This window comes from Carcharhinus amblyrhynchos, chromosome 17 (assembly GCF_965287045.1).
Source record: "Carcharhinus amblyrhynchos chromosome 17, sCarAmb.v2.hapA, whole genome shotgun sequence".
Lineage (NCBI taxonomy): Eukaryota > Metazoa > Chordata > Chondrichthyes > Carcharhiniformes > Carcharhinidae > Carcharhinus > Carcharhinus amblyrhynchos.
The window spans coordinates 16850407-16877747 of record NC_137340.1 but is presented as its reverse complement, the minus strand read 5'-3'; the positions used below and the strand labels follow the sequence as shown (position 1 = coordinate 16877747).

The following is a 27341-nucleotide window of genomic DNA, read 5'->3' as shown; positions in this document are numbered from 1 at the left end:
TTTATATAGATGATCTGGAGGAGGGAACCGAGTGCAGGGTGTCGAAATTTGCTGATGACACCAAGATTGGGGGAAAGGCAAATTGTGCGGAGGGTGTGGAGAGTCTGCAGAAGGATCTAGATAGGCTGGGCGAATGGGCCAGGAAATGGCAAATGGAATTTAATGTTGGCAAGTGTGAGGTGGTCCACTTTGGTAGGAAGAATGGTAGGAAGGACTATTACTTACGTGGCGAAAAACTGCAGCAGGCGACGGTGCACAGGGACCTCGGGGTCCTTGTGCATGAGTCGCAAAAACCCAGCTTGCAGGTGCAGCAGGTGGTCAGGAAGGCGAATGGGATGCTGGCCTTCATAGCGAGGGGGATTGAATATAAAAGTAGGGAGGTCTTGCTGCAGCTGTATAGGGCATTGGTGAGGCCGCAGCTGGAGTACTGTGTGCAGTTTTGGGCGCCGCACCTGCGCAAGGATATTTTGGCCCTGGAGGGAGTGCAGAGGAGGTTTACTAGGCTGATACCGGAGTTGAGGGGATTGAGCTATGAGGAGAGGCTGAATAAACTAGGCTTGTACTCGTTAGAGTTTAGAAGAATGAGGGGAGATCTCATTGAGACGTATAAGATGATGAATGGGATGGATAGGATAGAGGTGGAGAGACTCTTCCCGCTCAAAAAAGACTCGAAGGGCTAGATGGCCTACTCCTGCTCCTATTTCTTATGTTCTTATGTTCTGCCGACCAGTTGAAAAGCAATGACCCTCTAACCTAAACCAAACCCTTTCCATCCATAAACCTATCCACGGATCTCTGAAACGCCCCCAAACTAGACGCATTTACAACTGCAGCAGGCAGGGCATTCCAATCCCTCACCACCCTCTGGGTAAAGAACCTACCCCTGACATCCGTCCTATAACTACCACCCCTTAATTTAAAGCTATGCCCCCTTGTGCTAGCATTCTCCATCCGAGGAAAAAGGCTATCACTGTCCACCCTATCTAAACCTCTAATCATCTTATATGTTTCAATAAGGTCCCCTCTTAGCCGCCTTCTTTCTAACGAAAACAACCTCAAAACCCTCAGTCTCTCCTCATAGGACCTCCCCTCCATACCAGGCAACATCCTGGTAAACCTCCTCTGCACTCTCTCCAAAGCCTCCACATCCTTCCTATAATGTGGGGACCAGAACTGCACACAATACTCCAAGTGCGGCCGCACCAGAGTCTTGTACAGTTGCAACATGACGCTGCGGCTCCTAAATTCAATCCCCCTACCAATAAACGCCAAGACACCGTATGCCTTCCTAACAACCCTATCTACTTGATTCCCAACTTTCAGGGATCTACGTACACATACACCTAGATCCCTCTGTTCATCCACACTATTCAGAGTCCTACCGTTAGCCCTATACTCCACACATCTGTTATTCTGAATAGGATACGCCACATAAAAACTGTCGCTTTAAAAGCTGGTCAGAGGCTGGAAACTCTATCAAGTAACTCACTTCCTGACTCCTTTAAGCTTGTCCCTTATCTTGAAGGTATGTCAGGAGTGTGATGGAGTATTTTCCATTTGTCCAGACGAGGGAAGCTCCAACAAAACTCAAGCAGCTTGACACCAGTCAGGACGAAGCAGCCGCTTGATTGGCAACCCATCCATCACTGTAAACATTTATCTTCTCCATCGGTGACATACAATGGCAGTAGCATGTACCATCGACAAGATGCATCGCAACACCTCAAAAGTTCTTTCTACAGCACTGTCCAAACATGTAACCTCTACCTTCTGGAAGGACAAGGACAGAGAACTCCATTGCCTCCGAGTGACACATTCTCCTGACTCAGAACTATAATACCATTTCTTCAGTCACCAAATGAAAATCCTGGAACTCCCTTCCTAACAGAACTGTGGGCGTACCTACACCACAATGACTGCCACTGTTCCAAGAATGCAGCTCACAAACACCTTCTCATGGGACATTAGAGATGGCCTAGCCTGAAATGCTCACTTAAACAGAATTTGTGGATGGTACTAAATTAAAAAAAAGTACAGATAATCTGGCAAAGTGATTCCAAGTCCTGGGACTTTAACAACCTTTTTTTTTGACTTCCACCAAAGATGCAGACTACCCTGTTACTGTCTTGATAGGAAATCCCCAGGGGAGGTGGACTTCGGGTTGGTGATTGTGGGTAGTAAGCTCATGGGATGAGGGCTATATTGAATGTGGATCCTCTTTAGAAAACAGCGGCATAGATTACCAACTGCATCCCATGAAGCAAACTGATCACTAAAATTGAAGGAAGAAAAGCATCTGGAATATACTTTGCAAGAAGTTATGTTTGTTGTGATAGAGTGAGACACTCAAGCAGACAGAAATGGATGACAGTGCAAGAAATAAAATTAATTAACCTGAAATTAAATATAATTCAGATTTCTCAGGAGTTAAGGAAAACTGAAGAACAGACTTGCAAGGAAATATACTTTAGGAAAAATAAAGAATGGGAAGTCACATGGAGTCAGGCAAGACTGAAAATTTAACCATCACTGGGGAAGGGGAACTAGGGAATGGAGTAGAATTTCCAAGTTGATTTAAAAATAGCAAGTGCAAGAGATATCCTGGTAAGAATAGGCTACAGGTCACTGCAAAGTAAAGGGAGTGGATGTACTGCTGTTGGAGGGCTTAAAAAGCTCATTACTGAGGCCTCAATTGTAATCTTAAAAGAACTTTAATCTTTCTCACCTTTGGGATTTATAATGGGGTTAATCTGTATGCACAAGGGATTTTATTCAAAGTACTTGAAGAATCTTTTCTTAAGCAAGTCAGGGAACTCATGCAGGCAAAACAATATTGGATTTGTTTTCAACTAATGGAAACAGTAATAAGCCAAGTTGAAGTAGTAAAATTGGGACATTAGTGATTGCAATGCTTGTTATTACGAGGAATGAACAAAACCAGTTTAAAATTAGATTGAGGGACTCAAATGCTGCGTCAAGAGAATAATAGGAGAAGACTAGTTAACGTGGAAAAACTATAAAGATGGTTTTTAACTAAAGCTTGCAAAGCAGTTCAGCTCAAAAGATCCGAACACATTAGGTCAAAACAGAAAAGTGGCACAAGTATAATGTCATTACATTCGGCAAAAGTGAGAATCGAACGGTAACGTGGTAACAGCAGGCAAAAGATAAAGGAGAACTGATAGAGGTCATTGAAATGTTCAGTATTCACAGGTGGTCAAGAAAGTAAATAAGCAATTTGGAAAGTTATTTCTGACATTGGTCAAACTGTACCTGTGCTCAATTTTGGTTCTAATTTACAGGAAAATAGCTACTTGGTAGGGGGCTAGTCCAAAATAGGAATACAAGGTTGTTTTCTGAATTCAGAGGGCTAGGTTATGAGCAAAGATTGTCCACTTTGCACCCGACTGGATGGCTAGTCAGCCTACAGCCTCAATGCCAGGTTTAATTCCCAGCTTCAATCAGTGTCTGTGCGGAGTCTGCATGGGCTTCCTCCAGGTGCTCTGGTTTTCTCCTACAGTCTGAAAGACATGCTAGTTAGATGCATTGCCTATTCAAAGTTCTCTCTCCGTGTACCTGAACAGGTACCAAGTGTGGCGACTAAGGGATTTTCACAGTAACTTCACTGCAATGTTAACGTAAGCCTACTTGTGACACTAAAACTCAATACTGATGAGGGCTACACTGAAGGGAGTTTTTTTTTAAACTACACAGGGACCTGGAGAAAGGAGATCCATGTGTTGGCACAGGGTTCAATCAAGCAAGAAGTTAAAAGGTTGGGAAATGAAAGAAAATCTGAACATCATTTCAGTCAGAGTGTGATAGAAATGGGGAATAGATTACTAGGAGTGGTGGAACAGAAAGTAAATGCTTTTTTTCTAAAGAACCATGGCAAATTCATTTTAGAAAGCAAAACTCAGCAGTTGAGTTCCAGAAGTATAGAAACGGATGGAATTTTTTTCCCTTATGCTACAGCAGCCAACAGCCTTCGCCTCCTCAAAACATTAGTGAAACACTAAGTTGAAGCCAAGAAATTAATCCAGAGGCAGGGATCCAAAGCATCATTTTGAAACAACCATCGTGCATTTCAGAGCGGCAATGCTAGAAATACTGCAGCAAATCTTTGGACTGTCATCTCATCCATGGATTTTTTTGTGGGATGGGGGGAGATCAATCTTGTAAAACAGGGGATAGTAATTTATACACCAGTAAAATGGCATAGCAGCATGAAGGAAAAATTAAAAAGGATTGTTCATCATTGAATCCCTACAGTGCAGAAGGAGCCATTCAGTCCACTGAGTCTACACCAACCACAATCCCACCCAGGCACTATCCCTGTAACCCATATTTACCCTGCTAATTTCCCTGGCACTAACAGTCAATTTACCGTGGCCAATCAACCTAACTGGCACATCTTTGGACTGCTGACTTCACTGCTGAGAAGTTTTTTGGGGGTGGGGGTCCATTCAAAGAGATTTGAAGAGGACAAAGTATTCCTCTGGTGAAGAAATCACAGTAAAAAGTCTGACAACACCAGGTTTTAGTCCAACCTATTTATTTGATAATATACTCACAAGCTTTCGGGGTTAGCCCCTTCGTCAGGTGAATGGAGAGTTCTGGGAGGCCAGAACTCTCCATTCACCTGACGAAGGGGCTAACCCCGAAAGCTTGTGAGTATATTATCAAATAAATAGGTTGGACTAAAACCTGGTGTTGTCAGACTTTTTACTGTGTTTACGCCAGTCCAATGCCGGCATACCCACATCATGAAGAAATCACAGACAACAATCTCAAAATTATATCTAGACCAGTTAGGTGTGAAATCATGAAGCAGTTTTTGTTCCACATGAAAAGATAATAAAAGCTGGAATTTCCCCCACTGAGGAAAATCTGTGTTAGGCTAATTAGAATTTTCAGGTCCGATAACAACAGAGCTCTGTTGGACACGGTATCAAGATATATGGAAAAAAGGCAGGTAAATGGATTTGAGGCATCAACCATAATCTAATAAATTGGCCAAGCAGGGCTGAATGGCCTACACCTGGTCCTAATAATGTTGAAAAATGTAATTGGAATCTTGTTGTAAAATACTGAGTGCTTTTGATTTTCATGGCTTTCTAATTAGGATCTCTGGTTTCTGTTAAAACAAATATATAATAATTGGCAATGGTTAAAGCTCGACAATACTGTAGCTTTGGCACTGTACACAACTTTAAATAACTATGGGATACAATAGAAAATACAAACAAATGGAAGGTCATTTTAAAGAATAGTGTTAAGACTTCAAAACTAAAAAAGGAACATAAACTATTTATTTATTCATTGGTCAATTCAGCAACTTACTGGCTGAAGTGAAGAAGGAAGTCAATGGGATCAATAATCTCACTTACCTGGGGCAAAGGTGGTGCAGGAGTCAGGTTGACATCATTTAGATGTGGAGCTTGTTCAACAAACGGGCCTAAAATTACAAGTCATTTGTGAATGATTAGCATTTAGAAAAACACCTCCTTTCTTAAACCCATTTCTTTTAACTGGACAGATCATTGTAACATTTGATTAAAATGAATCGACTGCCTTCATGTACTATTATTAAATGCTAACTTTCATGCAAAAATTAAATATACAGGGTCATCAGCTCTGCATTGTTTTATATTTAAGATTTTAATCAAATAGGAGGCAGAGAGTGGGGGTTAATGGGTACTATTCAGATTGGCGGTTGGTGACTAGTGGAGTGCCCCAGGGGTCGGTGCTGGGGCTCAGCTATTTACCATTTATATAGATGATCTGGAGGAGGGAACCGAGTGTATGGTGTCGAAATTTGCTGATGACACCAAGATTAGTGGAACGGCAAATTGCGTGGAGGGTGTGGAGAGTCTGCAGAAGGATCTAGATAGGCTGGACGAATGGGCCAGGAAATGGCAAATGGAATTTAATGTTGGCAAGTGTGAGGTGGTCCACTTTGGTAGGAAGAATGGTAGGAAGGACTATTACTTACGGGGCGAAAAACTGCAGCAGGCGACGGTGCAGAGGGACCTCGGGGTCCTTGTGCATGAGTCACAAAAATCCAGCTTGCAGGTGCAGCAGGTGGTCAGGAAGGCTAATGGGATGCTGGCCTTCATAGCGAGGGGGATTGAATATAAAAGTAGGGAGGTCTTGCTGCGGCTGTATAGGGCATTGGTGAGGCCGCAGCTGGAGTACTGTGTGCAGTTTTGGGTGCCGTACTTACGCAAGGGTATTTTAGCCTTAGAGGGAGTGCAGAGGAGGTTTACTAGGCTGATACCGGTGTTGAGGGGGTTGAGCTATGAGGAGAGGCTGAATAAACTAGGCTTGTACTCGTTAGAATTTAGAAGAATGAGGGGAGATCTCATTGAGACATATAAGATGATGAATGGGATGGATAGGATAGAGGTGGAGAAGCTCTTCCTGCTCAGAAAGGACAGTAGGACTAGGGGGCACAGCCTCAAGATAAGGGGGGGGCGGTTTAGAATGGAATTGAGGAGGAACTTCTTCACTCAAAGGGTGGTGAATCTCTGGAATTCTCTGCCCGTTGAAGTGGTGGAGGCTGCCTCGCTAAATATTTTTAAGATGCGGGTTGATGGGTTTTTGATAAGCGAGGGGATTAAGGGTTATGGAGAGAGGGCGGGAATGTGGAACTGAGACACGACAGATCAGCCATGATCTTATTGAATGGCGGGGCAGGCTCGAAGGGCTAGATGGCCTACTCCTGCTCCTATTTCTTATGTTCTTAATTGAAGAACCAAAGACCGATGCAAAAACCTATTAATAATGTTCTCAGTACAGGATCTGCAACAGTTGATGTTTAAACTTCACCAAAGTCCATTCTTTTTATTCTTTTGTGGAATAAGGTCTTTGCTGGCCAGGCCAGCATTTATTGCGGGAGGAAACTGGAGCGCCAGGAACGAGGAAACCCACACAGACACAGGAAGAACATGCAAACACCAAACAAAGTCACCCGAGGTCGGAATTGAACCCAGGTCCCTGGTGCAGAAATAGCAGTGTTAAAATCACTGTGCCACCCTAGTCCCTCTGGATGAATACTTGCTGAGTAAATTGAATCAGTACTAGAAATAGCTATCTATCCACGTGGCTAGATTTTAGGTTCTGGGGAAGAAAGCAGGGCTAAAAGAATGTTAAGAGGGGTAGATATGTCACATTACTGGCCAAAGCAGCAAAATGGTCTGTTGACCCCGTGTGGGAATTCTGGCCTCTGGACAATCAGGACTAGAAAGTCCTGCCGGTTGGCTCAGGTCACGCATGGAAGATTGAAAGAGAAATTTAAGAAATGTATTTTCCAGCAGTTCTGATGATCATGAAATGCTTCATCACAAGAAATATAATTTCAAAAGGATACTGGATAAGTATTTTAAAACAAAATGGTAACGGGGAAAACAGGGAAATGTCATTACAATAGATAGATCCAAGTGAAAAGCTATTATTACCCGAACAGACAAAATGGGTTAGCCGGCTCGTCTCTGCAATAATGTCTACTGCTTCTTCAAACAGGCAAACTAGTGATGGCAGCATACTATTACAAGAAGCCTAATTTTATAATGTCAGGATATGTGCACCAGCATTACATTAAAAGTGTGATTGCACAGGCTTGACCATGCATGAGAACTCTGAAGTTGTAGGATCAATTTTTCTCTGCTGAGGGCTAGCATCTTCCCTTAGATTGAGCAAGGTTCAGTGAGTGAATCCAATCACAATGCAGAAAAATGCACATGTTCCAGTTCACAGGAGATAGGGACCTGTTCATGCTTGAATAGAGGGAGCTATAAATATGTATTTTGGAAAGGGACATTTTAGCTAAAATGTCCAGGTCTGTCTATAAAACATTTTACTCTAACACTCTAGTTTCAATGTTTTTACATGAAGTACAGAAACATTTTGAGTTTGTAGTTAGGGACTTGGGTTCAAAGTCAGGAAGTACATTTTTTTTTCAAAAAATAAATCATAAGCACAGGAGATGAAAACATTGGTGACCAAAAATGGAAAGAGAAATTACATGGAACATAAGCCTTTGTTACAGATTATACATCTGCGATGCAGGTGTGTTCAGTGCCACTAGCAGCTTCTGTTAGCGTACATTCTCCATAAACTATTCTGATTGGCGGTTGGTGACTAGTGGAGTGCCGCAGGGATTGGTGCTGGGGCCTCAACTATTTACCATTTATATAGATGATCTGGAGGAGGGGGCTGAGTGTAGGGTGTTGAAATTTGCTGATGACACAAAGACGAGTGGAAAAACAAATTGTGCAGAGGGTGTGGAAAGTCTGCAGAGGGATCCAGATAGGCTAAGCGAGTGGGCGAGGACCTGGCAGATGGAGTACAATGTTAGCAAGTGTGAGGTTATCCACTTTGGCAGGAATAATAGTAGGAGGGATTACTATTTAAAAGAGCCAAAAGCTGCAGCATGCTATGGTGCAAAGGGACCTGGGGGTCCTTGTGCATGAGTTGCAAAAACCCAGTCTGCAGGTGATCAGAAAGGCAAATGGGATGCTGGCCTTTATAGCAAGGGGGATAGAATATAAAAGCAGGGAGGTCTTGCTGCAGCTGTACAGGGCACTGGTGAGGCCACAGCTGGAGTACTGTGTGCAGTTTTGGTCGCCGCACTTGCGCAGGGATATTTTGGCCTTGGAAGGAGTGCAGAGGTGGTTCACTAGGCTGATACCGGAGATGAGGGGGTTGAACTACGAGGAGAGGCTGGATAGACTGTGTTTGTACTCATTGGCGTTTAGAAGGATGAGGGGGGATCTTATAGAGACATATAAGATAATGAAGGGGATGGATAGGGTAGAGGTAGATAGATTCTTCCAGCTCAGAAAGGACAGCAGGACTAGAGGGCACAGTCTGAAGATTTGGGGGCGGGGGGGTGCAGTTTAGAACGGAGTTGAGGAGGAACTTCTTCACTCAAAGGGTGGTGAATCTCTGGAATTCTCTGCCTGTTGAAGTGGTGGAGGCTACCTCGCTAAATATATTTAAGACATGGGTAGATAAGTTTTTGGTAGGCAAGGGAATTAAGGGTTACGGGGAGAAAGCGGGAAAGTGGAACTGAGCCACTTCAGATCAGCCATGATCTTACTGAATGGCGGGGCAGGCTCGAAGGGCTAGATGGCCTACTCCTGCTCCTATTTCTTATGTTCTTAAACTGAAGGCTCTTTGTGGGTTATGCTATCACTTAGCTAGATAGTGGGCAACAAAGTGTAATACCCAAATGGACTGTCTTCAGGACTTGGCAAGATCTTGATTTTCCTCACTAATAGATTGCAGACTGTACCATCTAGACAGAAAATCTTCAAGTAGTGGTTAATCTCTGATCACTTACTACATGAGAAAACCTGCTATTCCATCCTGTTTGGGAGCTATAAAAACCACTTGTGTAGCAGCCAAGCCCTCTGCTACACTTCTCAAATGCACACCATTCTAACATTTAAAGTGTAAACGTATCTAGGATGTGTTGGGCCCAGCCCATTATCTCAAATGGAGTGCTAAAAATGTCTTTTAAAATGTGAAATAAGTGAAATTGCATACATGAGTGAGCACACTTGTTTGTATTGAGGTTTGACATCAAAATCAGCAGAAATTAAACTGACCACTATTGTCTCAATTTTCATACTCTTATTACAATTCTTTTTGCCAATTAATAGCTTTCTATACTGCTTTTTATCACTAGCCGAAAAACAGACTCAAGGAGCAAAGAAATGACATGGGGAAGATAGGACCTCTCCTTTATCTGATTTCTTTGACATGCAACATGACGGGCAATCAATATAGGTCTGGTCAAATCTAGATGAAAGCACCTCTGCCCTGTCCCCTATCTGAAAACACTTTGCAGCAGAGTAAAATTTTCAATTCCATGTATCAGTTAAACTTTTGGCTAATCAAACCAACACCAACAATTTAATACTTGTACGTGGATAATCATATGGTGTAAAAATTAACCCAGTCAGAGCAAGGTTAACACTTTGCTGCATTCAGACATAGGGCAGGAGATGATATTTGCAAAGAGTCTACACTGGATTTATAGGTTCTGGCCTTTAATTTTCATGCTATATCTGGAATGGTGGCCAATAGACTGAGATTACATTTCCTGTAACTGAAATTATTTTTAAAAATTACATCCAAATAAAAAATATTCAATGATGAAAAGTTTGAACATCTGTCTGATGTAATACAAGTAAACAATTTTTGCTGGAGGCCATTTTATGCAAAAAAACACAAATGCGATTGTTGGAGTGGCAATATCAAATATTCTTAAAAGGAGGTGGGGGGTGTAGTGGTAATGCCACTGGACTAGTAATTCAGAGACACAGTCTAATGCCTTGGGGATGTGGATTCAAACCCCACAAATTTAAATTCAATTAATAAAGGTCTGCACTGGAGTGCAACTTCGGACTGCAGGAGACAGCTATGGTTGAAGTTTGGAGACTGTGGGAATGAAGTGACCCTTTCCCTAGAAAGAAGAGTGGCAGCCTTATATGTAGGACCTGCTGTCCTACTAGTGCCTTTAATATTCCCTGAACTAGAGGAAGTAAAAATAAATGGAGTAATTTAAGGGTAAGCCATGGAAGGGAAGCTTAGCCATTTGGCATGCTCCTCATGCAATGTGGGAAGTTAGGGGAACCTTCCAGTGTCCAGGGGGCTAATGTGTGCAGTAAGTGCCTTCAGTTACTCAACATTTGAGCTGGACCTGTGATTGGAGTCAGTGTGGAGCATATGCAAGGATGAAATCACCAAGGGTCACATGTACAATTAAATGGCCATACCTAGGGTGAAGGGTGTACAGGCAAAAAAGGAGTGGGTGACCACCAGATGGAGCAAAAATTAGGTATTGCAGGATCCATTTTGAACACTGCTGGGGGAGTTAGTTTCTCAGGGTAATGCAGCAAGAACTGGGTCTTCTGTGCACCATGAGTGCATGGGCAAGGGGGACGAACAATGATGATGTGGGATTCTATTGTAAATTAGACAGATATTTCTATGGTCACGGAAGTGACACCAGGTTATGTTGCTTTCCTCGTGCCAGGATCAAGGATGTCATTGAGCAACTGCAGAACATTAAGGGTGAGCAGCCAGACATTGCTGTCCATATTGCTACCAACAACGCAAGAGGGATGAGGTTCTGGGAACAGAATATATGGCAGAGCTAGGAAATAAACAGGACCTGAAAAAGGTAGTAATCTCAGGATTATTCCCAATGCCACATGCTGGCAAGAGCACAAATAAGAGAACAGACCCGATGAATGCATGGCTGGAGAGATGTAGGAGAGGAGAGATTTGGATTGCTGACCAATTCTGGGGAAAGGCAGAACCTATACAAGCTGGAAAGGTTGCACTCAGTAGGGCCGGGATCAATGTCCTCAGGAGGGGTACTTACTAGTGCTACTGGGGAGGTTTTAAACTACAGGGACAGGGAGGTGGGAACCTAACTAGGGAGACACAAGTGAGGGAAACAAAGATAGAAATGAAAGACTATAAAGTAGAAAGCAGACGTGGAAAGCAGAGGAAATGGGCTGGCAGCAAATAGGCCCTAATACAAAAAAAAAGGTGTGTAAAAGCGTTAAGGACAAATCTAAAAGTACTGCCTGTAAGTGCATTGCATTTGCAATACAGGAGACAAATTAACAGTGTATATTGATTTAAATATAGCTATGATTGCAATTACAGAAATGTGGCTGCAGGGTGACTAAGGCTCGGAATCAAATATCCTAGGGTACCTTGATAGTTAGGAAGGGCAGGCAAAGAGGAAAGGGAGGTGTTGTTAGTTAAGGATGAAATCAGTGCAATTCTGAGTGAGGGTATTAGCTTAGAAAATCTAGATGTAGAGTCAATCTGAGTGGAATTAGGAAGCAACAAGGGGTGAAAAACATGGGAATTGTCTGGAGGCCTCCAAACAGTAGTGATAAGATAGGGGATGGCATTAAACAGGAAATTTGAAACGCATGCAAGAAGGGTGCTACAGTAATCATGGGTGCTTTCAATCTACATGTCAGATTGAGTAAACAAAATTAGCAACAATATTGTGGGAGATGAAATCAGGAGCGTGCAGAAGTGTTGTCAGGAACCAACTAGCAAATATGCTTTCTTAGATTTGCTATTATGCCATGAGGAGAGGTTAATTAATAATCTTGTGTGGAGCTGTTTCGGTAACAGTGACCAAGAAGCCTGATTTGAAACGAGGGTCCTAAAACTAAATGGAAACTACAAAAGGTATAAGGCACGAGCAGGCCAAGATAGATTGGAGCACTTAATTAAAAGGCATGATGGTTGACAGGCAATAACTAAAATTTGAGGAACATATTGCAACAGCTATCCATTCCTTTCTAGCGCAAAAACACACCAGGAAAAGTGGTACAACCATGGCTAACCAAATAAATTAAAAATAGTATTAGATTCAAAGAGGAATCATCTGAAACTGCTAGGAAAAGTAGGTTATGGTGGCTATGGACAGTGATTGTCATCTTCCAAAATTATGTAAATTCCGAAACAGTTCTGGAAGATTGGAGGGTGGTAAAAGTAAACCAATCGTTTAAAAAAGGGAGGGGAAAAAAACTGAATTACAGACCAGTTAGCTTATCAGTAGGAGGGAAAATGCTGGAGTTTATTATAAATGATGTGATAACAGGACACTTAGAAAATGTCAACAAGATTAGACAAAGTAAACATGAATTTATGGAATGGTAATCACATTTGACAAAGCTACTGCAGTTTTTGTTTTTGAGGACACAACTAGCAAAAAACGTAAGAACCTCGATGTGGCGCTTTTGAATTTTCAGAAGGCTTTTGATAGAAATTCCACGAGGTTGGTGCGCAAAGTTAAAGCGCATAGGATTGGGGGCAATATATTGGTTTTGATTGAGAACTGATTAGCAGTCAGGAAACAGATTGGGAATAAATGTGTCTTTTTTTGAAGTAGCAGGTGATGACTAGTGGGGTCCCGCAGGGATCAGCGCTTGGACCTCAGCTATTCACAACATACTTCAATGATTTGGATGGGGGGAAATCAAAAGTAAAATTTCCAAGTTTGCTGATGACACAAAACTTGATGGGAATCTGGAGTGCTAAGAGATTTCAAGGCAACTCAGACAAGTTGAGCAAATATATGGCAAATGCAGCATATAATGTGGATAAACGTGAAGTTATTCACTTCAGATAGGGAAACAAAATGGCACAGCATTATTTAATTACTGATAGATTCGGGAGTGTTGACATACTGAAGGACCTGGGTGTCTCTGTAACCAGTTAGAGAGCAAGCAAGCAGGTACAGCAAGCAGTTAATAAAACAAATGGCATGTTGATCTTCACTGCAAGAGGACTGGAGTATAGGAACTAGGATAACTTACTGCAGCTGAACTGGGCCTTGGTAGTGAGACCATACTTGGAGTATTGTGTGCAGATTTGGTCTCCCTTTTGAAAAGGATATACTTGCCATAGAATGCAGTAAAGGTTCACCAGACTGGTTCCTAGGATGGCAGGATTGTTGTACAAGGAGAGATTGGGTTAATTGGGCCTGTATTCACTGGAATTTAGAAGAACAGAGGAGATCCAACTGAAACATAAAATTCTGAGAGCTGGATGAATGGATGTTGTTTCTGCTGGCTGGGTGAAGGTCTAGAATAAGGACTCAATTTCAGGATGTGGGTTAGGCCATTTAGGACTGAAATGAGGAGAAACTTCACTCAGAGCTGTGAACCTTTGGAGTTCTCTACCACAGAAGGCTGTGGAGGCCAAGTCACTGAATATAATAAACAGATTTCTAGACTCTAACAGTGTCAAGGAGTATCAGGAGCATGTAGGAATATGGTGTGATGATACTGCATTTTTAAGAAATGTATTTATATCAGGTTTCTTGTAAGGCGTTACGTTTAAAATTCAGCTCTGTTTACATGGTGCCAATTTGTCTGTAGCAGGCAGCTCACATGCTGAGAATGCAGACTAGTAAGTGGCCCTAGATATTGGGGTGTTTGTTTTAATCCAAGTCAATGCATTTTTATTTGTTTCTGGTTTTTCCCCTGGGGTTTCAATGTTGAGTTTTGATTATGTTGATTGGCAAGAGCAGAGTCTTATGTTCTTATGAGTCATATGCTAATGGGTGGAGCAAGTATTTTCTCATGGCCCTGACAAAGGCAAGAGGTGTCTGTCTCTTTCTGGTGATTGCTATTTCAAGTTTTAGAAGACAAGCCTCTCTCTACAGAGGTGTTCAAAGGCTCTGGGATTAACAAGTAAAAGTACGTAAGCCTGTGTTGTTTTGCTAACTGATTTTGGAGTTTAAATTTAAAGGGAATATTGCTCGAATCAGAACGAATAAAGATAGGTTTAGCAATTGAGAACTTAATCTTGTCACGTTTAAATATTTCAATTGGCCAAGTTTAAGCTAATTCATTCACTATAGTTAAACTGTACTGATTAAAATAAAGTTTGTTTTGATAAAAGTGACAATAAAATCACACCTGGAATGAAACACTTATTTTCAATGTTTTAAAATCTCAAATTTTGGAATACAATTTCAACACTGAAGATACTCACAGGAATCCATATCCCGGGACAGAACATGTACAGAGACTTTGCGTCGTCTGGAACCATCAACAGCCAAGAGTTCCTGCAAATAAAAAAAGCTGTTAAATAACTGGTTACATCATGATAAACTTTGTGAAAAGAAATCATCTGTGCTCGAAAACGGATTTAAGTCTTCAAAATGGGCTTTGAACTGATTGAGATAAATTTATCTCAAAAGAATAAAATGTGTTTGCACAACACTATTTCTGCCAAGACTATCTGCATATTGGGCACTAAGAAACCACGTCCTATATTCTTAAAACCACTTTTTGTCACTGATGCAAGCCCTTCATTAGATATCAGTATTGCAATTTTTTAATCAGAGGGTCTACAACAAGATTAATTTATTCATTCACAGGATGTGAACATCTCTGGCAAGACCAAGATATATTGCTCTCAAGGTGGGAGCGAGGGCATCTTTTTGAAGCTCTGTAGTATGTGTGGTGAAAGGTACTTCAAAATACTGTCAAGTAGGGAGTTCCACAATTCTATTTTCAGCAATGAAGGTATGGCGATATACATTTCCAGTCGAGATATGAGACATGGAGGAAGCTCTGTCCAGTTCAAGTCCAAATCCTATGAACGAATAGATAAATGCAGTGGATGTTGAAATGAATTACAAGTGTGTGGTGTCAGTTTGTTGTTTGATTTGGGGCCAAGCAGATTACTGATTAAAGTGTACAAACAACACTCATCAAAACAACATGGCTAGAATTCTCTAGCTCTTCACACGCTGCTGCTGGTGACAACTGAGAATTTGATGCTTGGTCAAATCTCTGTGCACTGCAGCAGAACCAGAGAATCACAGTTGTGGACAAGGTCAAAGCATCTGGCCCAACACACTTCCACTAGTTAGTTATAAGGGATTTTCTTCTTTTCCATTCCGTAACATGTCTCTAAAAAGTATGGTTATAACCTCCATCCAATCAAATGAACTCAAATAAAAACCAAAAATGCTGGATAAACTCAGCAACCGTAGGACAAAAAAAGTAGCATTTTGGATCTATATGAGCCTCCTACTGACCGACTCAAAAAGGGTCACCTCACCATCAGTCTGAGTCACTGTTTGAATTTAGTTTTACCTGGTCATATATATTAGTGCAGCATCTTCTGTTCATCTGCAATGCAGCCATAAGGAGTGCTCATGTAAGAGGGAAAACTAAACATAGTGGCCAGAATGGCACACAGTGGTTAGCACTGCTGCCTCACAGCGCCAGAGTCATCGTCTGTGTACAGTTTGCACGTTCCCCTGGTGTCTGCGTGTGTTTTCTCTGTGTGCTCCGGTTTCCTCCCACAGTCCAAAAGACACACTGGTTAGGTGCTAAATTCTCCCTCAGGTGTATCTGAACAGGCGCTGAAATGTGGCAACTTGGGGATTTTCACAGTAACTTCAACGTAAGCCTACTTGTGACACTAAACATTAGGATTCATTATCTTTTACCTTACTGGCTTGGATCTTGAAGTCAGCAGCACAAAAAAATGTTGAATTTGCAAAGGAACGGGAGTAACTCCTATTGTTTTTTAAAAGCTGGATTTTCAAAATGAATCTCCCACACTATGCATCACGTATTGCCTCAAAAATCCATGCTGAAAATCCGTGGCTGGGGCATATTCCTGCTGGAGAGGTTGGCAACATAGCACTGAGTGCTATGCTGCCACTGATCTATCAGCAGAGATCAGCAAAGACTCACATTCTAATCAGTATTCTGTAAACCGTGTGCACCGTTATATGCCCTTCTCTGATCAGAACTTTCCACACAGCTGATGAACGAACAGCATTTCCGAAAGCTTGTGGGTTTACTATTAAATAAACTGGTTGGACTTTAACCTGGTGTTGAGAGACTTCTTACTGTGTTTACCCCAGTCCAACACCACATCTCCACATCACTGATCCTGAATGCAGAGTGGCACCAGGACCCCCCCACCCATTTCCCCCCTCAACATGCTGGTCAGTATTGCTGGGAGGAGGGGGAAGGGTGAAGAATTAACACCAAGTCTCACAGGCCCTCCCCTCTGCCCTATCCCCATAACCCTCTACACGTACCCTGGCTAATCCATCTAACTTGCACATCTTTGGACACCAAGGGGCAATTTAGCATAGCCAATCTACTTAATCTGCACATCTTTGGACTGTGGAAGGAAACCAGAGCACCCAGAGGAAATCCATGTACACAGGGTTAACATGCAAACACCAGAGACAGACAGATAGTCACCTAAGGCCAGAATCAAATCCAGGTCCGTGGCACTGTGTGGCAGTAGTGAACTCCTGCTACATGCTGCCCACCTGCTGGGATTATAGCAATTCTTATATGTGAGAGTGTTGAGTAAATGAAAGGGGAACTCTGTCTCAATGGAGACTTCAAATTTTGCTTTAATGGAACTATTAATTCCTGCTCAACTCCATATATCAGTGATTGGCATCAAAAATATGAAGATGAAGATTATTTGTAATCCTGTGTGTTGAGGAAATTCCACAGTACGCTCTTACCCAGAGTTATTCAAAAAGGTTAATTATGCAATCCATAATTATGCACTCTAGCCTTTTTGGCAAGGTTCGAATCATTGTTTAATGAACCACCTTCGTGATATATTTGTGCACATCTTGCACATTAGAAAAATGACAAATGGAACAATATAATTAACTGCATTTTATCTGCCTGACATCAGTTACTCTGCCTGATGAATTAACACAAACATGTATCATCTTTTGGGTAAGTGGCAAGCACACTCTCACTATCTTGCAAAAGTGTCAACATAAGAACTGTAGGCCATCTGGCAAAGTCAAGCTCCAAAATAACAACCAGTGTGGATGTGGCAAACAGCAGATTCTCAAATGCAGCTCCTTTGCGGCATTGATGAGACCTGGCAACAATCCAGTATGGGTGTAGATAAACCACTGGACAACGTCAGTGACGCGCTGTGAATCTTTGAAAAGCAAATCAATTCCCTCTGCCAGTACTTTCTGTGAACTGGCAAAAGAATAGCTGTACAGACAAGCGTACTGCAGTGAACAGCAGCAATGTTTGGTAGGGGGAGAAGGAAATGTAGAAGAAAAAAGGGAATCAGCAAGCGATGCTGCATTTACAGTGAAATTATGATAAACAAAAATTCAAAATGACATCGAGAGCCAACACATCAACAGCTACTATGACTCAGACTGGGTACATTTTGATGACAAGATACTGTGGAAGTTAATCCCTGTAAGAACAGATTTTGACTTAAAAGAATTCAACACTATTCACTGATGACACACAAGGAATTACATTCAAACACAATCCATCTAATTTTTTACTAAAGCTCATGAGCTCCAAGACATGAACGTGTATATTCAAACTGAATTTTGCGTCAAGGTTTCCTGTTGTTGCTAGGTAACAGCTCGAGTCATTTTTATATTTTCATCTTTCATTAATGTGCAATCTGTTATATTTGCATCTGAATACATATTAAACCATTTCCTGATAAGAATAAATTAGAAACCATTATGTCATTTGGGGCAAAATATTGTAGTGTCACACAGTCTACAAAAAAAAATTATATTAACACTACACGACAGCCATGTTAGATTAAACATCAAATTTGCTGCAAAGGTTATGCACTGAATTAATGATAAAGGTCTTTTTACAGAATTGCTAAATACCAGCTGTTGTAACTAATGCAGCCATGGTTCAAAATGACAGATGTCATGTGCATTTCATTTAAAGCATGAAAAGAAATGTGGTATAGCTTTGTTTCATGAAGACCTTACAATCCATCCAAGTGAAATTCCCTTCAAAAGACACTTGTGTATTTCAGAGAACTGCAACTTGGTACAAGGTAAGCTGCATATTGCAGCTATACATAAATACAGGGCTTTTAACGCCCGAGGATGAGAGTTCACGATGAATCAGAACATGACCTAACTCACTCATTTATTGGCATTTGCTAAGTCAAATAGGACTTGCACTCCAAAGTATTAGTGCCACCAGGTTGGTGGCATTTTCAGGTTTGAATATTCCCGCTGACATTAAAAATCATGATTATTCCATCTACCCATTCCATTTTTCACTTCTAAAAGCTGCGTGCCTACGAAAGTATCTTTTGAGCTGCAAGTTAAGCTCTGGCCCAGTTAAGGCTTAGGATAGGGAGATGAAAAAGTTTGAGATGAGATTCCTAGAGTGCGGAAACACTGGGGAGGAGGATGGTGTGGTATGGCAAAGAACAAGTGATACAGGTTTAAAAATAATTACCCTACTCTTCAATGTTTTTTCAAGAAATAAAGCCTCATGTTTGTTTCTTTTAAATGTTCTTGCTTACTATGGTGTAACTATTAATGATTTGCTGCATTTATAATTAAAAGGTCCCTTTGTTTCTCTATCCTATCTCGAGTCACCTTCCAAGTATATCAAAATGTACTACCTCATTTATCAACACTGAACTTCATTTGCCAAATACTTGGCCTTCCGCAACTTTATTACTATCCTCCTGTAATCTGTATCAACTATCCCCTCCAACTTAATGCCACCTGCCAATTTAGAGATTGTTTTCAATTCCAAAATCCAAATCAATTCTAAACACCTGTGGTCCCAGCACTGATCTGTGCGCTATATTGGTTCCCATCTTCTAAATCACCGAATAATCTACTACTTCCAGCTTTGCCTTTGTCAGATCTCAGGCAATGATGGGATGGCGTAGAGGAAAGAGATAGGAGAATCTGGTGAACTGGTGTGAAGACAATCTCTCCCTCGACATCAACAAAACAAAAAAAGGAGATAGTCATCGACTTCAAGTAGCAAGGTGGAGGACATGCCCCTGTCTACACCAATGGGGACAAAGTGGAAATGGTCAAGAGCTTCAAGATTCTAAGTGCCCAGATCACCAACACCTGTCCTGGTCCCTCCATGCAGATGCTACAGTTAAGAAAGCCCACCAACACCTCTACCTTCTCAAGAGGTTAAGGAAGTTTGGCAGGTCCACTACAACTCAACAATTTTTACTGTTGCACCATAGAAAGTATTCTTTTAGGTTGCATCACAGCTTGGTATGGCTCCTGCTCAGCCCAAGACCACACAAAAAAAAACTGCAGAAGGGTGTAAACAAAGCCCAGTCTGTCATGCAAACCTGTCCTTCAACTATTCCTCAGAAAAGCAGCCAGCATAAAGGACACCATACTTAATTCCACCTTCTTCTGTTGGGAAAAGGATACAAAAGTCTGAAATCATGTATCAACAGCTTGTTCTCTGCTGCCAGACTTTTGGATGGACATACCTTATATGAAGCTGATCTTTCTCTACATCCTAGCTATGACCATAACACCACATTCTGTACTCTCTCCTTTCCTTCTCTATTATAGTATGCTTTGTCTGTATAGCTCGCAAGAAACAATACTTTTCACTGTAATACTAATACGGGTGACAATAATAAATCAAATCAAAATAGTCTTGAAGCCAGCTAGCAATCCATTCTACTGGTCAGCCTCTGCATTCTCTGACCTTACTCATTTGCCTATTCTGAGGCATTTTAATTGGAAACCTTCTGAAAGTTTAGTAAATTGCAGCTACTGCATTATCGTCTATATTGCGTTAGATCCTCAAAAAATTCAATAAAGCTGCATAGATTTGCTCATTTGAAATCCATGCTATTTAGTATGTCTTTTGTTTCTAGATGTTCTTCTATTTTCTCCTTTAGTGGGAATTCCCAATAGGTATTATTACATTTCTTTGCAGATTCTGCTCCCCCTCCCAAATATGGGATTTACATTAGCTTTCTGCCAATCCTTTGACACTACACCTCTTTTGAATGTTAATAAATATGCCTCTAGTATCTCTTCCCTTGATTCTTTTAGAATACACGAATGAATGAAATCCATCCAGACCTTTATCTTTGGAGTTTGATTAGTTTATTGCATGCAGTTTTTTAATATATATTTTGAAGGAGTTTAACTCATTACTCATCCATCAATTAATGCCACATCTATCTGCGAAGGCAAAAGTGAAATAAAAATTAACATATTTGTCATCTCTCTATTGTTACTGGTGTATTTGATTGGTCCTTTAATAGTCCTATTCTTAAAATGATGTCTTGTAAAATATCTTACTAATTTTGTTTAGTGTTCCTGAGCTGTTATGAGCTGTAGTCTCAGGATAAGGGAACACTTGGGAGAATGTTTGAGCATTGAATAAATACTACATATAAAAAAAGAGGCAGCAGCACAGGAAGCTCCCACAAACAGCAATGTGACAACAAACAGATAATCTGTTTGTGATGTTGTTTGAGCCCTGGAACAGGATCTGAACTTCAGATTCAGAGGCAGGTGTAACAGCAGAAACATGGCTGACCCTCAGAAGTGTGAGAACATAATACAAGAGCAACGTTTTACATTGTTTTCCATTCAGAGGATGTCCCCAGGTGCCTCAAAAAAAAAATTTAAAAACTGAAAAGACAAGAGGGAGAATGAGTGGGAAAGGCGGTGTCTTTCATAGTGGCAATTCCAGGGCATAACCTTAAACAGCTGAAGGCAGGGTAAGACCGAGGAGGGAAAATGCAATACGGTCAGCGTACGAAACCAGAAAAAGGATATGGGTAAACGAGAGTACTGAGAATATACTCAGTCTGAGAAAGACTGGGGTGGGGGGGAAAATAATGTGGTGTAATCGCCAAAATGATTGAGATACCAACGAATTGGAACTGTCAGCTTTCACAACGCTCCCATCCCCCTACAAAAGTTCTAAAGTGTTTTTTTTAGGACCACATAGGTTACCGTGGACGGCACTGCAGCTTCACAGCTCCAGGGTCCTGGGTTCAATTCCCGGCTCGGGTCACTGTCTGTGTGGAGTTTGCACGTTCTCCTTGCGTCTGCGTGGGTTTCCTCCCACAGTCCAAAGATGTGCGGGGTTAGGTTGATTGGCTATGCTAAGAAATTGCCCCTTAGTGTCCAGGGATGTGTAGGTTAGAGGGATAAGTGGGTATAATATTTAGGGATATGGGGTAGGATTATGATCGGTGCAGACTCGAAGGGCCTCTTTTTGCACGAAACCAGAAAAAGGATCTGGGCAAACAAGAATACTCTATTTATCATGAGTTAAAGTTCAATTCTACTAGGAAAGGAATTTTTTAAAGAGACTTTCAGCAATCGCCCACCCTCTAGACCAAGAAATGGTACTTGTGGTCTGGCTGTACTTTTGACATGTTCAAAAGGACTGCCCCAGCAATGAATAAACCATGAAACCCAGGAGGTGTCAGCCGGGAAATAATAATTGCAGCGTTCTGCACTATAAAGACAAATTTTAAATAAAATCTGGCCCTGCACAACTCAGCTCTTAACCCCTTCCTTGAATCGGTTTAGACAAACTTAAACATTACCAGGAAACAACTGGTGCTCTTAGATTCAGCAGGTTACTGATTTTAATAGAGAGCAAACTGCATTCTTGTTGAATTGCATTCAAGAAACGCGAGTATGAAATCCTGGAGCACTCCTTGACTAGGGTCCCAATCTGCAGCAGGAAGAGTTGGGTGGCAAGAGAAAGAGACAGAAGACAGGGTGTGGGAGCATGATAGGATGGAATTTGTTCAGCAAGAGAAATGGCAAATGTCAAAGTAAGTGGTATTGCACAGGACAATAGCATGCAACATCGTTTATATATAGAGATAAAAATAAGAGTCCCAGAGATGAATGAACAACAGTGCCATCTACTTAGGAGTGTGACCTTGGAAAACCGTCAAAAGCAAAATTAATAGGCAAGTTATCATAAGTGTTGCAGGTTGTGGTAAACATGTTAGATGATGCTTTAAGAATATCTTCACAATCCTATACTTCTTTCCATTTTATAGCTAGTTCCCCAAGTTTTCAACATTAATGCAGTAGTTTAGATGAATCAGGCAGAAGGAACCCTCACGGTTATTATTCAAGTCATTCTATTATTTGCAAAGCCTTACCATTTAAACATTATTTTACCATAAAAACAAATTAATCATTTGTAATTTTTGCATTACAATTGTCAAGTTTCAGGTAAGTATCTCATGGACGGAACTATACTAAGTGCTCAGAGAATATTTATTCATGACCTGTGGGCAAGTGTTTTGATACAAATTATGGTTATCAGAGGGCTGTAGCATCCTTTACAAGGTTTAAATAATTCTGCAGGATTTAATTATCTTATTATTGGTTTACTTTTTGTTACTCAACAAACATTTTCACATTTTGTTCCAAAAGTAATTGTTTTACAAATACAAAGCTCAACAGAACACAAAACATGTGTTACATACATGTCTTTAAAGCCAGGTCCAGTAGTCATGATTTATACTTATATACAACAAAGGACAGATTGGAGAAAACCAAAAGAAATAACCAGGTGTCTTTTTATAGAATGTGCAAACAGCTAATCATGCCTGTAACACTATTTCAACATCAGGGTTCCAAGTTGGCCACACAACTTACAGGACAAGAGGCAAACTCCTGAGATGTATAGAGAATGTAAATAAAATACTTACAAGTCCTCACCTTTATAACACTAGTCAGTTACAAAAATAAAAAAAAACTTACTTTGCAAAAATGTACTATATCATCTTTAGTCAGCTTCTTCAGGTGTGCTACTTCAATATTATCTGTAATTATAATAGAAGCATTCATTTAGGATACATTTCAATACCAAATATCTGAACATTTGGATGTTAAAAAGTAGTAAGGCCTTTTGCACCTATTAGTTTAATTGTGCTTTAGTCATGATAACTACTTATATAGATGCTTCAATTAAAATTTGCCTCACCAATTATAAATTAAATAACTTTTATGTACTAAGTAAGAAGGCACAACAAACCATTAATTTACTTTCAAACAGAAATTGTTTTGCACTAGCCTTATGTTCAGGTTACGGTTTAGTAACTTTAAAGCCTGATAGAATTTTTGCCAAAAATTCTATTGCAATCAGTCATTCCAAATGAAGTAAGAAATACATATGTATTATAGAATACATTAATCTTTTCCTTAAAAAAATTAGTTTCACACTAGAGATTTCAGTCAACTTCACAGAAGTGCATTGTCTTGCTGGTCTTGGAGGCTAGATTTTTCATTTTCACATACTACACCTTTTGCTTTGTTTCATTCATCCTAACCATCAGTAAGGTGGACAGAGTACAGTCTGTGATGTAGACTCAACCTCCTCAATTATTACTACAAATGACATGACATCACATTTTTGTTAAAATAGGCTTGTATTAATATTTCCTTCTCAATAACGATGTTCTGTATTGTAAAAGACAAACAAAAAGCTTGGAGTAGGCAGCCAATAGCAGACAGTAGGGGTTAAATAGAGGAAGTGGTGTTCCACAGCAATTGGTGCTGGGACCATGATTAATCAACTTGGGCTCAGGAATTAGAGATTTACATCATGTGAACAGGCCCTTTGGCCCAACTTGTCCATGACACCCAGTTGAAGTGCAATTTCAAAGTTTAAAGTTGCTACAAGACAATAATAAATTTGCAAAGATGTACAATCAAATTAATTTTAATATAAATTTGAGGGGTACTTTTTGATAGGAGGAATAAGGCCATATACTACTTAGTAAATCAAGTTGGGTAGAGAAGCAAAAGAACAAACGTATAAACAATTAAAAAGCACAGGTTAATAATGCCATTTGTAGCAGGGGATACAGAAACCCCTGCTTTTTGAGATGAAAATAAAGTAGATTAGTTTAAAATAGAGACCACAGTGTGCTTTATATATACACACCAAAGGTATCACAACGTGCCTCACATATACTATATAAAAAAGGTACTGTCTGTATAAGCACATATACAATCAATCATTTTGAACAATATTATAGATTTAAAATTGTATTTTTGTATTTTCTTGTGAGCTTGAGCCAAAAAACAAATTTACCCCTTGGCATAATGGGAAATAAGTTTAATCAGATAAACCGCATTTTTTTTGGGAACAATGAAGTATAGAGAACAAAGAACAAAACAGCCCAGGAAACAGGCCCTTTGGCCCAACGAGCCCACGCCGCCATTTCAACATTATGAGTCCCCCCTCTACCCGTGACCCTTGTCTACGCTTATGGCATTCCACATTGAGGGAAGAGTAATTTAGGGTACAGCATACACCCTATTATCAGGGGCAGGCCAGGTAGCTATAAGGTTTTTGAAAAGAATAGAAGGATTCAGCTTCTAGCTGCAATGAAGCCTTCACTGATAAGGGGACAGAAAACCAAACAGGAGAGATGACTCCCTTTTAATTCCCGGGACTGCGGGCGTCAGGAACGACCCTTGAACCTACTGGATGTGTGTAGGTAAGGTTACGGGCAGGACACGATTGAGTTCTATTGACCAATAAATTCCTAATTCTGCTAGAAGATAGAATGCTACTGGCCAAAACGAAATGTATTAATATAATTGAATTGTCCAGCTTGGATGACATATTCAATGGGGTGGGGAAACAAAACCATCAAATCTATTGCCTTCAGCATCTGACAAACCACACAGAACATCATCTCAATCTCAAGCATTAATGTTTCCACTTGGAGGTTTTCTTGCTTTCTCAATTATTCACCTATTCCTTTCAGCGTAAACATAACTTGTAGATGCATACATCCAAGGTTGAAGCAAGACACTAATCCACCCAAGGTAATTGCAATATAGGGCTTACTTATTTGCAAGTGTCTCATGATTGGGTATCTGAACATGCCCCAAACTATTAAGATGTATTCTTTACAGAGGCTACCAGTGTCTGTTCAAAACACCATCTATAACTTAATCCTATCCTTAACCATCTAGTCACTGTCATGGACACTCAATCAGCTAATATTCAATATAATTTCAAGTTTACTAATTACCATAGGCTTTAATTTTGTTGTCAGCCACACAGACTATTACTGAATCCTATCTTTTCACAGCCTGTGGTTTTCACCAGAACAGTGTCTGAATCTTTCCACTTCACAGTCAAGTTGCTGGGCATATCCAAAATCATGATTATTTCATCCCTGTTGCTGATGGGTACTGTGAGCACTCACGTTTTGGATGCTGGAAACCACTAATTTTAAATTTTGGTAATCTCGCAGCAATTTTGGTCTTCTGCTGTAACATGGACATTTTGATTCCATAAAACAGCAACACAAACTAGCTGTTGCTATGCAATCTTGGTAGGGCTCAGGGTTTGATTCGGCCCACCAAGTGCATATATATGTAATGCATTTTTGATAATGACTTAAACATTGATTATTTTTAAGGATTCATTCTGATGCATCCTTCAAGATCAAGCCAGCAGCTGGGTTGTTCTCAAGGTGCATTTGTTCTTGACATTTTCTTCAAAGTAGATACTGTCTGTGTTGCAGCAGTTGTTTGACGAGTCAGCAAATGTGATCACTTTTAGCTTGAAACTTGCGTTATACTTCAATCTTTTTGCAGAAGGACCATTTCAGTTCAGTTGTCATGCTACATATAGGTGTCTTAAAACTCCCACACATCATTTTCACCACACAACCCATGCTGCCTGTATGGTAACAAGCACTGACCAGAAAAGGTTTCACCCCAAGCATGAATTTAAGCTGAGAAATCTAGGCTAATTACAAATGTAAGCATAGTCCAAAACAAGCAAAATGGCAGACTGACTCAAGTTACATGCCAAGTATAGATCTAAACATGAATTTTGTGGGGCCACTATAATGTGGTCTATAAGCTGACCCAGCAATCTACAATACATCTTTAAAATCTAAATAAGCTCTTTCCTTTTTATAAAACGGTTGAGAGATGATTTTTTTTTTAAAAGATAACAAAAAGTGTTTGAGATGTAAAGAACTTGTTCCACATGTTAGTGAGTCCAAAACTAGAGATTATACGTTGTAAGCAGTTACCAATAAATGCCATTGCAGTTTCAGGAGGAACATCTTCATATGAAGACTGGCAAGAATGTGAAATGTGTTACCACAAGAGATGATGGGGTAGATAGCAAAGATGAATGTGAAAGAAACCAGATAAACATGAGCACAAGGCAGAAAAACAGAACACGCTGATAGGGTGAGATGGTGTGGAGGAGACATGTTGAGCATAAACCAATTGGCTCAAAGGGCCCATTTCTCTGCTGCGGACTATGTGAGAACTCGTTAAATACAGCTAAGTGAAGAGCACCTGGACATGCTCCCAACCAACAACTGCCAATTCAGCAGGAATGCCATTTTAGTGCCAAGCAGGAGTACTTTTATCCATATCAGAGGAGCCAAGATATTTTGAGAGATGAACTCAACAGTTTCAATAGTGAACTCCAGGGCCTCTGAACTCTTTAAGAGATGCCATTCTCCTCACTTCTACAATTAATGATCTACAGCCAGCAATCAGTCTTAGATGATATTGCAGTTCCCCAAACGGATGCCTCATCCCCATTCAGTGCCTCTCCCATGCAACTCAAGATTGAATACATCACAGGGATCATGGATCAAGATTGTACAAAATCAATTTACAACCTGACAGCTGCTGTGTTCTAGCAGTATTAAATAATTATAATGTTGGCCCAATGCCATGACCAAATATAATTTATGACCATACTTCCCAAATCTTGTATCTCATCACAAGCCAAATAAACCTGATGAGCCATCACTCCACAGCATTCCCACGCTTTCTGCAGGCTACAAAGAAAGATTAACAAAGGCCTGAGGGAAAAGAACATCTGCCTTTTCTTTTGTCTATAGCATGAGAGACGTGGGAAGAAACTCCATGTAAATTGCAAAACAATAGGTAATTTTTGTTTTCTGGTTTCAAGAAAGGAAATTATGCATATTTCATGTAAATCACCCAATTT

At 40.5% G+C, this 27341-nt stretch overlaps 1 protein-coding gene across 4 annotated transcripts in view; it reads right to left on the bottom strand.

Moving 5' to 3' along the window:
* Window positions 1-27341, bottom strand: part of ide (insulin-degrading enzyme) — a 123098-nt gene that overhangs the window by 7515 nt on the left and 88242 nt on the right. For all 4 annotated transcript variants that reach the window (XM_080205563.1, XM_080205566.1, XM_080205564.1 and 1 more), the window contains 3 exons: window positions 23096-23157; window positions 14548-14620; window positions 5391-5458 (listed from right to left, as the gene is read on the bottom strand). In XM_080205563.1, coding sequence (XP_080061689.1) covers window positions 5391-5458; window positions 14548-14620; window positions 23096-23157 — 203 coding nt within the window. The remainder of the gene's footprint in view (window positions 1-5390; window positions 5459-14547; window positions 14621-23095; window positions 23158-27341) is intronic.